The sequence below is a fragment of the Heloderma suspectum genome, chromosome 3, assembly GCF_057233095.1.
Source record: "Heloderma suspectum isolate Gila_16-S chromosome 3, 16-S_ref, whole genome shotgun sequence".
NCBI classification, from domain to species: Eukaryota; Metazoa; Chordata; class Lepidosauria; order Squamata; family Helodermatidae; genus Heloderma; species Heloderma suspectum.
This window is the reverse complement of record NC_139460.1, coordinates 179,487,796-179,501,171: the sequence shown is the minus strand read 5'-3', so window position 1 is coordinate 179,501,171 and position 13,376 is coordinate 179,487,796. Positions and strand designations below refer to the sequence as shown.

Here is a 13,376-nt window from a genome sequence, read left to right as displayed (position 1 = left end):
CAAATTGTAGCTAGGCCTCCCTTTTGTCTCCCCGCCCTTTTCGGGGGCCCTTTCCTGTGACGAGGGTCCCCATGTGTCCTCTAGTATTTTCAACCCTTTTTCAAGGGAATCCAGACGCTCTTGCAAAGTGTCCTGGAACTCAACAAGAGGGACGGAGCTCTCTGGCACCACTTTGCGAGAGGTGTCTTTCTCGGGGGCATTTGGCCATCGAGTGGGCTCCTCAAGAGATGGTGGTGCATGTAATGGGCGCGGTCATCTGGCTACGGCCGTCCCATAGGGAGGAGGAAGCAGTGGGTCCTCCGGTGCTGTGGCCACAACCCTAGGTGTTCCCTTCCTCATCAATTTTTTCCTCAGTTATCACAGGGAGGGCCAAGGACATACATTTAACTACCTACAGGGCGGGCCTGCCGCCGAGGGGTACGCAAGTTGCCCATGAATCAATATAGGGGAACTGATCCCAACTTCCCCTCTGTGTTACTATTATACGCACAGCAGATACCAGGGTTGAGGCAAATGACCCCTCGGGTGGCCATTTGGGTTCTAATACCGGCCATTCCCGGGCGCAAAGAAGGACAAGTCGATCTTTCGTCATTTTAGTTCCATAATCTTGCTTAAAATGTAACCAGTTGCGCAAACAACACTCCAAGGGCATATGGGACTCTCTTGTAGGCCTGGATTGGGACCCGCCCATGACGGTGGGGATTTCAATCAACAATTCTCACGCTTCGCCCTTCTCTGACTCAGCCCGTCACCGGGGTAGGGAAATGCAGATCGGGGCTCCTCACTCGCTTCGCCCGTAGGCGTCTCACACAATCACAAACGTACCACCGTCCCGCTAGGGATGTACGAAAGTCACGTACCTTTTCGCAGCTTGGCTTCACGGTGGGGGGGAGGCGCTTCGCTTCTCCCCCCAAAGTTCAGGCAAGGGGGGGGAGGCTTCCCGCCTCGCCCGACCGAAATTCAGGCCGGGGAGAAGCGCCCCATCTCCCCGGCCGCGAAACAAAAAGTAAAAAAATAATAATAATAAAGACCCCGTGACAGGCTACGTGACGATTTACATAGCCTATCACGGCTAGATTTCCAAAGTCAGCCGTGATAGGCTACGTAAATCGTCACGTAGCCTATCACGGGTGACTTTGGGGGGGGGGGGAAAGCGCGTACGCAAATGGAGGCGGCCCATGGGTGCCGCCATTTGTGTTCCTTATTTTGGCACGTCTAGTCTACGTGACGATTTACGTAGCCTATCACGGCTGACTTTGGAAATCTAGCCGTGATAGGCTACGTTAATCGTTATGTAGCCTATGCACGGGTGTGTTGTGTTTTTTTTACTTCAGTTTTTTTTTTTGCAATGGCGGTGGCGGCAGCCAGTCGGGAGACCGGCCGCCACCCCCGCCCGCGACGAACCGCCGCCGGGACCCGCCGCCGGGAGGGACATCCGCCAAAGGTAAGTCCCGTCCCGGGGGGTGGGGGTGGGGTGGCGGAGAATTTCACCGCCGATTTCGGGGGGCCGAATGCGTTGGCGCTCGGCCCCCCGATGATTCGGGGAGAAATTCTCCACCATCCCTACGTCCCGCGTGTATCCCCTAAAGTAAGCTGTTTCACTTACCCCAAGGCCTCCTCTGTCCCGCCCGCAGCCGCGTCCAGCTGCCTATTGATCCACTGCCGGTGCCAAAAAGAAGTGATCATGTCTCCCTCTCCCTCTGGCGTTGGTCCCCAAGCTCCTCCGCCGCCGCCAACGTGAGGAGAAAGCAGTGTAAAACAACCGCCTGTGGCCACTTCTCCTCCGCGGCCCCTCGGCTCAGCGCAAAGGGGACGTGCCCTGAAGCAGGATCCGAGTCACGGCACCAAATTGTTAGATAAAAAGTTCTTGCCTTCTGTTTAGAAGAAAAGGATGCCAGGCAGGCAGCAGTGGATCCAACACTATTTTATTGATCATTGTGCAAAACGGGTGCAGAGCAGTCTGGACCCCGAGGCACGTGTGCAAAAGCCTTTTATACCTTATCACTTCTATTGTTCTTGCCAGTAACCAATGAAACAGTCAGTACATCAGCTTACCAAGCCAATCGCCAATAAACAGTCAGTACATCAGCTTATCAAGCCGTTAGTCATGAGCGCGTCAGTATGGTTCCCTTTTTGCTCTGCCTACATTTTTCCCGCCACTCGGGCTCTTACGTGACTGAGGAGCCAACGGTTATGGAGTCTCTTTTTCTAACGGGGGGGGAGGTGTTTGTCCCTCCCCCCTGGAATCCTCCGCGGCCAGCTGTGCTCTGCGGCAGCTCCGCGGAGCAGCCGGCCAGGCCTGGCCAGGCCAGAGCCGTCCGCAGCCGGATTTCTGGCCGTGAAGGGCTCTGGGTAAAAAAACAAAAAAACAACCGCGTACGCAAATGGCGGCAGCTACAGCCGCCGCCATTTGCATTCCTTATTTTTGCCCTCTTAATCTACGTAAATATTTACGTAGACTATGACGGCGAAAATAAAGGGGAACGCAAATAGCGCAGCGGGAGCTATTTGCGTCCCTTTTTGATTCCCCGTTTTAGCCTACGTAAATATTTACGTAGGCTAAAACGGGGAATCAAAAAGGGACACAAATAGCGCCCGCTACGCTATTTGCGGTCCCCTTTATTTTTGCCGTTATAGTCTATGTAAATATTTACGTAGACTAAGATGGCCAAAAATAAGGAACGCAAATGGTGGCGGCCATAGCTGCTGCCATTTGCATACGCAGTTTGTTTGTTTTTTAACCCACCCAGCCGTGATAGGCTACGTAAAGATTTATGTAGCCTATCATGTTGGTTGTTTTTTTTTTAACCTAGCCGTGATAGGCTACGTAAATCTTTACGTAGCCTATCACGTCTTTTTTTTTTTTTTAGAAGAGTGGAAATGGCGGCGGCAGCCGGTCAGAAGACCAGCCGCCGCCGCCGCCTGGAAGATCTTCCCCAGGTGAGTCTCGTCCTGGGGGGGATCTGCAGGGGGGTGGGGGGGTGGCAGGCCGTTCTGCCACAGATTTCGGGGGGCCGAATGCACTGGCATTCGGCCTCACCGAGATCCGTGGCGGAATTCTCTGCCATCCCTATACATGCATCACAATATTTATTGGTTGAATATATGTGTGTTTTAAAATATATGTTAAAGGGGGCACATACACTTGCACAAAGCAAAGGCAGCATAGAGAGGGCAAAAAGGGGACGGTCTTGGGGGATGGGAGGAGACTGTGGAAGCTTCCTACGCGCTGCACAACCTCTACCCTCCTGCTCCAACGTACCCAGCTAGACATGCAAAATTGCACATCTAGCTGAAAATGCAGGGCAGCCAGAGCATGGAGGAGAGGATTTGATTTTCTCTGTGCTCTGGCCACCTTGCATTTGATTGGCTTCAGCACCTGCGTTCGGAGGCTGATGTCTATCTCCATAGGATTTCGCCCTTATTGTAGTGATTCCAGTAATTAGCTATAAGCCTTTAAAGTTCCAATAAAGATCCACAGTTAAGAGATTACAATGTAGTATTTTGACAAGAATCAGTTAATGAGCATCACAACAAAAGACCCAGTTAGCCCTGGGTTCAACATACAGAATAATCCAAATTACATTCACAGTTCCATTGAAACCAGGCAGCTTTCTAGGTTACCTAGTTTGTTGCTTTCAGCAAAGTCTACTGCCGGTTGCTCTGATTTAAATATGGGGGAGTGGCCACTAAAGATCACTATTGGACATTTGATCCTGGCAGGGAAACCTGGCTCTTAGGCATTTGTGGCACCTCACTGGACGCCTCTGAACTGCCTTCTTTAGTTAACGACACAGTAAAGGAAAACCCCCCGAAACTCCCCTTCCTGCAGAGCCCTCTTCCCTCTGCCCTGTTCCCATGGAAGACATCCCTGGTCAAGAAGCAGGGGTCTCCATTAAGGTCAGGTCTCCCAGCTGTGGAAGATAGCCATATCAGTGTCCTCACTTTCACCCCCTCCCAGCTCATAAGCCAGTGGGAGGTGTCACAGGCTATACCTCTCCCTGGACTGGGGCAAGTTCTCACATCACCCATCAGCAAGGGAGCATGATTTAAAAACCTGTTTTAGTCAATACAGCCCCACAACTCCCTCTGAGGCCCTAAGCAGGGAAGAAGGAGACAAAATAGCATCTGATCCTGCTAAACAAGTCAGAGGGGACATGGTGGCAGTGGACCTTGTCTGCTATCTCTACCAGACATTGAGAGAACTCACCAGGTGCTTGCCCCAAAGCCTTGAGAGGATTCCAGATCCAGAGACACTGTGGTGTGCTCTGCATCTTTCAGGGCCAAAGAGACACTGCTGCAAAACACAAGCCAGATATGACACAAGAGTGGGTAACTGCCCTTAAGCCACTGGAAGAAAAATTTGACAGTGTAACAGCTAAACTGCTGGGCATCATAGCAACAGCAGATAAAGCACTCCAAGTAAGCATAAAGCATGAGAGTAAAATCCAGAGACTCACCAAGATTACTCAAGGCATCAGTCCAAGACCTCGAGAACAGAAGCCAACACAAGAATATTCGTATTCACAGTATTTTTGAGTCCAACAAAGGAAACAACATGGAGGAATTCCTAATGCAATGGTTAACAAGATGCCCTCCCGGATCTGCAGCTAGCAGATATTGAGAGAGCTCACCCTTGGAGGACTCTAGATCCAGAGACATTGTGGCATACTTTGCACGTTTCACAGTCAAAGAGGCACTGCTACAAAATCTATGCAAGTCAGGGGCAATTATGTTCAAAGGCAAGCCTGTCATATTTCAGGACCTGAGCCCTGAGATTCTCCAGAAGAGAATTTTCCAACCCTAGACAGTAAAGCTCAGAGAAGCTATAATAAAGTGCCTCCGGGGCTTCCCTTTCTACCTTCTAGTCAGCCACAAGGGCACCCTACACTCGGCCAGCCTCACCCATGAAGCACGAGCTCTGTTCCAGCTACTACATCTTGAGGGGCCACCAGAAGGCAACATCCTAGATGGCGAGGAAGAAGAAGATTGCTGCTCAGAGGCAAATCCAACCTGGAAAACAGTAGGCAGAAAGGAAAGTCACCAACTGTGTCCCGACAAGACAGATAAAGGAGACTTTCGATCAGATGGACAGCATCTCCATTTGGCTCAGTCAGCTGGAAGACATACGGTTCAGCAGTCAAGATGACAAGAGAGACAATGATAACTGTTCCTGCTCCTACGGACAGTGAGTGCAATGTATGAAGGACTGTGAATATGGGCCAGAGTATTTGATTAGAAATGAAACAATATGAGGAAGCTAAAATGTATATGTATATACATTTTATCTACATCTATCTATAAATACACAAATACATACATACATACATGTGGGTATGTGCCTACAACTACACATACTGTATGTATATGTACCAAAATAATGGGTAATTTATATACTAATAAAAATATAAAGGAGCAACCAGGAAGCTCACTCCCTTTGAAGAATTAATTAATAGAGAGTTGCAAAACTAAAAAGAAAAAGTGTCTAACATATGTGGAATACTGACGGATCACACAACAAGCACTTCGTACGAATTATAAATGACATGAGAAAAAGACATTGGGAAACAAATCTTTTTTTTAAAAAAAATACTTTTAATTCTATTTTTTATCTTTATAAATGAAATAAACAGTACCAACAACCTAATCATTATCTACAGTTTCCAAACAATACAGTATTCGTAGGAGGACACAGCAATAACGAAAAAGAAAAAAGAAGAAGAAAAGAAAACAGAAGAAGGAAAAGGAAGAAGAAAGCAAGAAAGAAAATGAAAAAATATAAAAAGTTACTTTAAAGGATTAAATTTAAACCCCATTACACACAAACTTCAAATAGCATTCTACTTAAAAGTTATACCTATAACATTGCCAATATATTACAATTCAGTACAGCATAGATAATCAACCTTACATTTCAATATCATATCATCAGTCTTATAGCAAGGGAGCAGGCCTACAATTCATTTCCAATAACCATATATTGCCCTTCAGTTAACATATAATAGTAGAGCTCAACAATTTAACTAGCCAAAAATATTACTAACCAAAGTCTCATAATAATGATAGTAATAATAATAAAAAGGAAGGAAATTAGAAAGGATAAGTAATAATAATAACAAATCACTAATAAATTTTATGCTGTTATATAAAAATAAAGCTTAAAATCAACCAGCCAAAAATATTACTAATCCTAGTATCATAACATTAATAATAATAATTAAAAAGAAAAGAATTATAAAGGATTAAAAAAAGAAGGAAAAAAATACAACAATCACTAATGTATTTTGTACTATGTATATTTTAAATAGTATCATTTCCAAATATATAAATGAGTGTGCACATTTCTATACACCCTCAGACAGTAGATTTAAGTACAGTATATCATATCCATTTTAAAGAGAAAGGATTTAAAGGAAAAGAAAAAAAAAAGAGAGAGAGAAAAGATGGATATATATGAGTAATTATCTCTGGCCTAGCCTGGATCTTACAGACTAAACATAGCCAATTGACAAAACATGTTTATAAATTCCAGTTCATGGGACTGGAACAGAAGTCTCACGTGTTTTTCCGATTAGCCACGCTTCCACCATTTCGTGATTTAGAAACTTCTTCATCTGACCTTCAGAAAAAATGCAAAATGTAGCAGGATATTTTAAATGATATTGTAAGTTCATTTGTTTTGCCAAGTTTTTCGCCTTGGTAAATTGCCTTCTTTTATCAGCAACTTCTTTGGTGTAATCCGGAAATAACATAACTCTATGTTGTTTTGATCCCCAGAAAATGAAAAGATTTCCTCCCCCTCTTGCCAAATGCAGGATAAAATGTTTTGTGGAGATTCTTGCAAATTAGACTATAATCCTGTAACCAATCCCTTTGGCATTTGGCACACGGAATGCCTGCTCAATATCAAGTAAATAATCAGATGACACAGGGGGTATCTCATGCAGAAGCTTATCTACAAAAGTAGACAAATCTACATCAATAGGTAGATCTTTGATAACAACAATACATACATTTGCCCTGCGCGTGAAAGGCTCAAGTTGGGACATTCTGACAAATTGTTGTAAAAAGCTTGTGACGCAATCTCCTGCGCTGCCACCTGATCTTGCAGCTCGTTAACGTTGGCCTCCATCTTTTGCCAAGAAGTGTTAATTAAGTCCAAAGCCCCTTGCAGGGCTATGAGCAATCTCAATCGCAGGATAAAAGCTCCGTGTGAAGAAAGCCTGGAAGACTCCTTAGAGTAGGGATGTACGAAAGTGACTTGCCTTTCGCGGATTATATTGATGGTGGTGGGGGAGGCGTTCTGTCCCTCCCCCCGAAATCCTGGCCGGGGGGGGAGGCGCTCCATTCCTCCCCCCGGAATCCTCGAACGGTCAGCTGTGCTTGGCGGCAGCTCCGCAGAACAGCCGGCCAGGCCCGGCCAGGCCAGAGCCGTCCGCAGCCGGATTTCCGGGCGCGGAGGGCTCTGGGTAGGTAAAAACAAAAACACTGCGTACGCAAATGGCAGCAGCTATGGCCGCCGCTATTTGTGTTCCTTCTTTTTGGCCATCTTAATCTACGTAAATATTTACGTAGACTATGATGGCGAAAATAAAGGGGAACACAAATAGCGTAGCGGGCACTATTTGCATCCCTTTTTCATTCTCCATTTTAACCTACGTAAATCTTTACGTAGGCTAATACGGCGAATCAAAAGGGGATGCAAATAGCGCCCACTACGCTATTTGCGTTCCCCTTGATTTTCGCTGTCATAGTCTACGTAAATATTTACGTAGATTAAGATGGTAAAAAGAAGGAACACAAATGGCGGTGGCCGTAGCCTCCGCCATTTGCGTAAGCGGTTTTTTTTTTTAAACCCACCCAACCATGATAGGCTACGTAAAGATTTACGTTGCCTATGACATCTTTTTTTTTTTACACAAGCCTGGAAATGGCGGCGGCAGCCAGTCAGAAGACCGGCTGCCGCCGCCGCCACCAAAGCTGCCGCCGGAGCCGCTGCCGCCCGGAAGATCTGCCCCAGGTGAGTCTCATCCCAGGGGGGATCCGCGGGGGGCGGGGGGGTGGCAGGCCATTCCGCCACGGAGTTCGGGGGGAATTCCGTGGCGGAATTCTCTGACATCCCTACCTCAGAGGAGGAAGTACTGGAGGACCAGGAACCACCTGCCACCAACAATGACCAGGATCTGCCAGTAGACCAGGAGGAGTCCAGGCTCTCAGTGGCAACTACCATTTAGGCATCACATGTGGAGGACAAGGACTGTGCCTCAGAAGTGGAGGCAGAGAAACCCTAAGCCCTCGGGAGAGATGCCACCTGAAAAGACAGGAACTCAGAAGGTGTGCCAGAATGAGCCAGAGACCTCCCTGTGAGAAAAAGTTTACTTGCACATAGGAGGCATGCTCACAAGGAGAACCTTTTCTTCTGCATTTAATAACAGCACACAGCTGAGGTGTGGCTCTGACAGCCTCTTCATAAAAGCAGCAGTGTACGGCTGAGAGAGTTGCTGGAAAGATTGTTATCAGACCTTCCTGACTCCAGCTTCTCTTTGGAGGGCATCCTGGATTGATTCCTGGTGTGAGTAGTTCTGGACTAAACTCTGACTCTCCTTTTGGCTGCTCCTTGTCTGCTGTGTTGCCTTGGAACTTCGTTGCCAGTGATCTGGATTGTTGAGACCTTACCTTTTGCGTAATCCCTGTTTGTGCAGAACACCTTGGAATTCTTGGATCCTTGAACCTGCTGTTGCTAGGCTCAGGCTCTGTAAATGTGACACTCTGTGCATGTGAAGGAGTCAGCATTCAATTAATATATAGATGGTTTATCATGCCAATTAAACTTCCTCACACAGCAAGTGTACACACATCTGACTGCTGGAGAGGTTGTAGCTTTAAAGGCACCTACTGTGATATGGGGTGTTTATACCTTCTTGCTGTAGAACAGTTTATATCTTCTATTCCAAGAATGTCTTTCAAGAAATTACAGCAATCGCTGAACGAAAGGTGACTAAAGATTTCAAAACAGCCCTGTTAGGTATATTTGAGGAGAAAAACAGCAATGCAGCACAATGCAGCAACAAAGCAATGCAGCAACTTATTTTTGGTTGGTCTTTACAAAACACTGGAAAGTCAGTACAGATATTTTAGTGGAAACTTGGTGTCAAATAGCCGTAGCCGAGAAGTTGACCCACCAGCTGATGCTATAAAGAACAAATGAACATAAGAACATCCCTGCTGGATCAGACCAACGGTCAATCTGATCCAGTGTTCTGTTCACACAGTGACTGAGCAGCTGTTGACAAGAGACCCACAAGCAAGAGATGAGTGCAACAGCACCCTCCCGCCCATGTTCCCCAGCAACTGGTGTACATAGGCATACTGCCTCTGATACTGGAGGTAGCATATAGCCATCAGGACTAGTAGCCATTGATAGGCTTCTCCAGGAATTTTTCTAACCCACTTTTAAAGCCATCCAAATTGGTGGCCATCATTACATCTTGTGGTAGTGAATTCCACAGTTTAACTGTGCACTGTGTGAAGACGTACCGCTTTTTATCTGTCCTGAATCTCCCACCAATCAGCTTCATGGGATGACCTCAGGTTCTAGTATTATGAGAGAGGGAGAACAATGTCTCCCTGTCCACATTCTCCACACCATGCATAATTTTGTACACCTCTATCATGTCTTCCCTTACTCTCCTTTTTCCCAAGCTAAACAATCTAAGCTGTTGTAACCTTGCCTTATAGGGGAGTTGCTCCAGCCCCTTGATCATTTTATTTGCCCTTCTCTGCACTTTTTCCAGCTCTACAATATCTTTTTTTAGGGGCAGTGACCAGAACTGTACACAGTATTTCAAGTGTGGTTGCACCATATTTGTATAAGGGCATATGATATAGGCAGTTTTATTCTCAGTTCCTTTCCTAATTATGCCTAACACAGAGGGCTTCATCACACAAGGCTAAAAATCTTGCAATTTACTGGGGCTTCTGCTTCTGGAATCTTTGTGGGATTAGATCGGGTCCTTTCCATGTGGCTTTTTAAAAAAGCTAAACTTCTCCATAAGGGCTACGTGTTTCATTACAAAGCCACTAGCTGGTGCTGTTTTATTTGCAATAAAGGCAACTGAACAGTATACTCTCATTTATATTGACTCCATGGTGGGAGGAGGGAAAATGCTGGACTTTCGTCATCATGGAAAATAACGCAATAGAGCTCATATAGAGCGGGAAGTTCCCTGGAGGAAGACTGTGTCGTGTACAGGACCCGCAAACGTATGTGAGTAACCAATCTCCATGGCAGGATAAAAGCCCCATGTGAAGGAGGCCAGAGTTTGCCTTTTTTACATCAGCTGCAAACTGGGTTGAGCAGTTCATCGAGCTGTCCACCACAACCCCATTTTCATCAAGGTGTCCACCACAACCCCAAGATCTCTTTCCTGGTTAGTCACCGCTAGCTCAAATCCCATCAGCTTATACTTGCAGCTGGGATTTTTTGCCCAATGTGCATCACTTTACACTTGCTTACATTTAACCGCATTTGCTATTTAGATGCCCTTTCTCCCAATTTGAAGAGATCCTTTTGGAGCTCCTCACAATCCCTTTTTGTTTTAACCACCCTAAATACTTGGTGTCTTCAGCAAACCTGGCCACTTGCTCACTCTTAATTCCATATCATTTATGAACACATTGAAAATCATTGGACCCAATACAGATCCCTGTGGGGGCCCACTATTCACATTCCTCCATTCGGAAAATTTACCATGTATTCCTACTTTCTATTTTCTGTTCTTTAACCAGTTACTGATCCATAAGAGGACCTGTCCTCTTATTCCATGACTGCTAAGTTTGCTTAAGAGTATTTGGGGAGGGACTTTGTCAGAAGCCTTTTGGAAGTCCAAGTAACCAATGTCTATTGGATCACCCCTGTCTACATGTTTATTGACACTTTCAAAGAACTGTAAAAGGTTAGTGAGACAGGACTTACCATTGCAAAAGCCATGTTGATTCTTTTTCAGCAGGGCTTGTCCTTCTGTGCACTTACTAATTTTATCTTTAATAATACTTTCAACCAGAACAAATCTTAAGCTAACCAGCCTGTAATTTTCTGGATCCCCCTTGGATCCCTTTTTAAAAATTGGTGTTTCATTGGTCATCTTCCAGTCATCTGGTACAGAGAGTGATCCTAGGGATATGTTGCATATTTTTGTTAGAAGATCAGCTATTTCATATTTGACTTCTTTAAGAACTCTAGGATGGATACCATCTGAGCCTGATGATTTATTAACTTTCGATTTAGCAATAAGGTTGAGAACTTCATCTTTTGTCACCGCTATTTGCCTCAGTTCTTCAGACTCCCTTCCTGAAAACATCAGTTCAGGCACAGATATCGGTCCTATATCTTCTGCAGTGAAGACAGATGGAAATAATTTATTCAGCCTCTCTGCAATCTCCTTGTCCTCCTTTAATACCTGTTTAGCTCCATTGTCATCCTACGGTCCAACTGCTTAGCTGTTTCTGAGATATTTAAAGAATTCTTTATGGTTGGCCTTGATATTGTTAGTGATATGCTCCTCAGAATGAGTCCAGATGCTCTTGTTATTAGTCAGAGAACAGGCATACACCACCCATACCCTACCCACAGATAATGGAAAGATTAATAATATAATTCTTATTTACATTGTATAAATGCTGGTAATGCTGTGTATCAGTTGTTTGGTTGTTGTTGTTACCTTGTTGATGAAACCTCTAACAGAAGAATGAGTAATGCATTGTTATACAAGATGTAAAGCTTATTTTATACACTTAAAGAAACCACAATAAAGCTTTATAAGTGTATGTTAAAGTGCCTCTGTGAATTCTTAGCCTTCTAAATGGTGTCTGAGTGCTAAAACAGATGTTACTATTGCTACAGCATTTTTTCTTTTCATTTTTACTCTAGAGTAGGAGCAGCGCCCTTGTTCTGGATTGGGAACCTAGCATGGGGTAGGGGGGCTTTAACGCTTTCCCTCTCCTATGGGCCTGATCCAGATTGCCCCCCCCCCCATACACACACCTACTGATTGCCTCCCATTGCAAAATACTGAGCTGAAATGCAAATGGATCACTACTTTCAATAGGAATTGCAGGCGCAATTCCCCTGATCCCCTGTTGTGCCCATAGCTGTGAAGGGGGACTTTAAGCCCTCACCCCCTAGGGTCCTGAACTGGATTCCCCCCCCCCCAGTGTCTACTCTAGAATAAAAATAAAAAGGTGTAGCTGCTAGTGACATCTTTAAAGTCATGTGTCTTTGTCCTGAGTTCTTATTAATTATCATATTACTTTATTTCTCTTTCCATTGAGTTTCTCATCTTCAATTTCAAGTTTGCCTGATCAGAGAGTTTTAGACATAGCCTTGCCAAAACATAATCAAATACAATTAACAAAAACCCCTTTAGTTTTAATATGTTATGTTAAGGGTTTTCCATGTTCACTCAGTCTTCAGAATGCTGGGAAATTACACCTTTAAGGACCATGCCCTTAATGGACATGATATTTAGGCAACTGGATATGGTTATAGTAACCTATGCTGTGGATATAGTAACCTATGCTGTGGCTAGTTCCAGCTTCACCATTACCAGTGGCAGCCGCAGGGGCAGGGGTAGAATCCAACTAATGTTCTACTTAGAGCAGAGCATGGAAATTAATGGGCCTTAAGTCCCTGTCATTTCCATGGGTCTACTCTAAGTAGGACATTAGTTGGATTCTACCCAGGATCTTAAACACCTTCCCTCTCTGGGCAGGGAAGGCTTTCCTCTTCCTAGTAGAAGGGGAGAGATGACTGCTCTAGCCCACTAAACTCTGTGGTTTCTCTCTGAAGAATAACCTTATCTTTCAGCTGGATGCAACCAAATATTATTCTTCATAAAGTTTGGTGGGCTAGAGTGGCAAATCCTCCATTTTAGTCTCCAAAAAGCTGGGAATCAAACTGACCATCTTTCCTTCCTCTGAGCTCAAACAAATATGTAAACATTAACACCTGATAAACAGATTTTCCTGGCGACTCGCCTGGACTGACATTCTGAAGCCTTCATCTAAATTGAAAATGGGATCAAAGGAGGGTAAGAGGTCAAGGGATCAAGTCTATACTGCTTCAAGTGTCAGGCCTGGCTTTTAGAATGGCAGACCTCTTGTGCTTTCCCAAGCTGGAATGAAACCTTCCTTTCCATGTCAAACCAGCAGAATATTGGGGTGTCTGGCAACACTCTGTTTACTGATTTTGTATGAAACAAAGCTAGCCCTAAGATATCCTTTGCTGGGCCCAGTGAAGGCTGATTTTTGGAACGCTTAACAAAACCACTGGCCACTTTCACACATCATGCCAAAACATGGCTTAGTGCAAGATGCAC

At 45.1% G+C, this 13,376-nt stretch overlaps 1 protein-coding gene across 1 annotated transcript in view; it reads left to right on the top strand.

Annotated features, from left to right (window-relative positions):
- The window catches only part of FRMPD2 (FERM and PDZ domain containing 2), a 240,287-nt gene that overhangs the window by 118,642 nt on the left and 108,269 nt on the right, over positions 1-13,376 (top strand). The window contains exons 24-26 of the mRNA XM_084845567.1: positions 106-239; positions 4,282-4,422; positions 12,466-12,628. Coding sequence (XP_084701693.1) covers positions 106-239; positions 4,282-4,422; positions 12,466-12,628 — 438 coding nt within the window. The remainder of the gene's footprint in view (positions 1-105; positions 240-4,281; positions 4,423-12,465; positions 12,629-13,376) is intronic.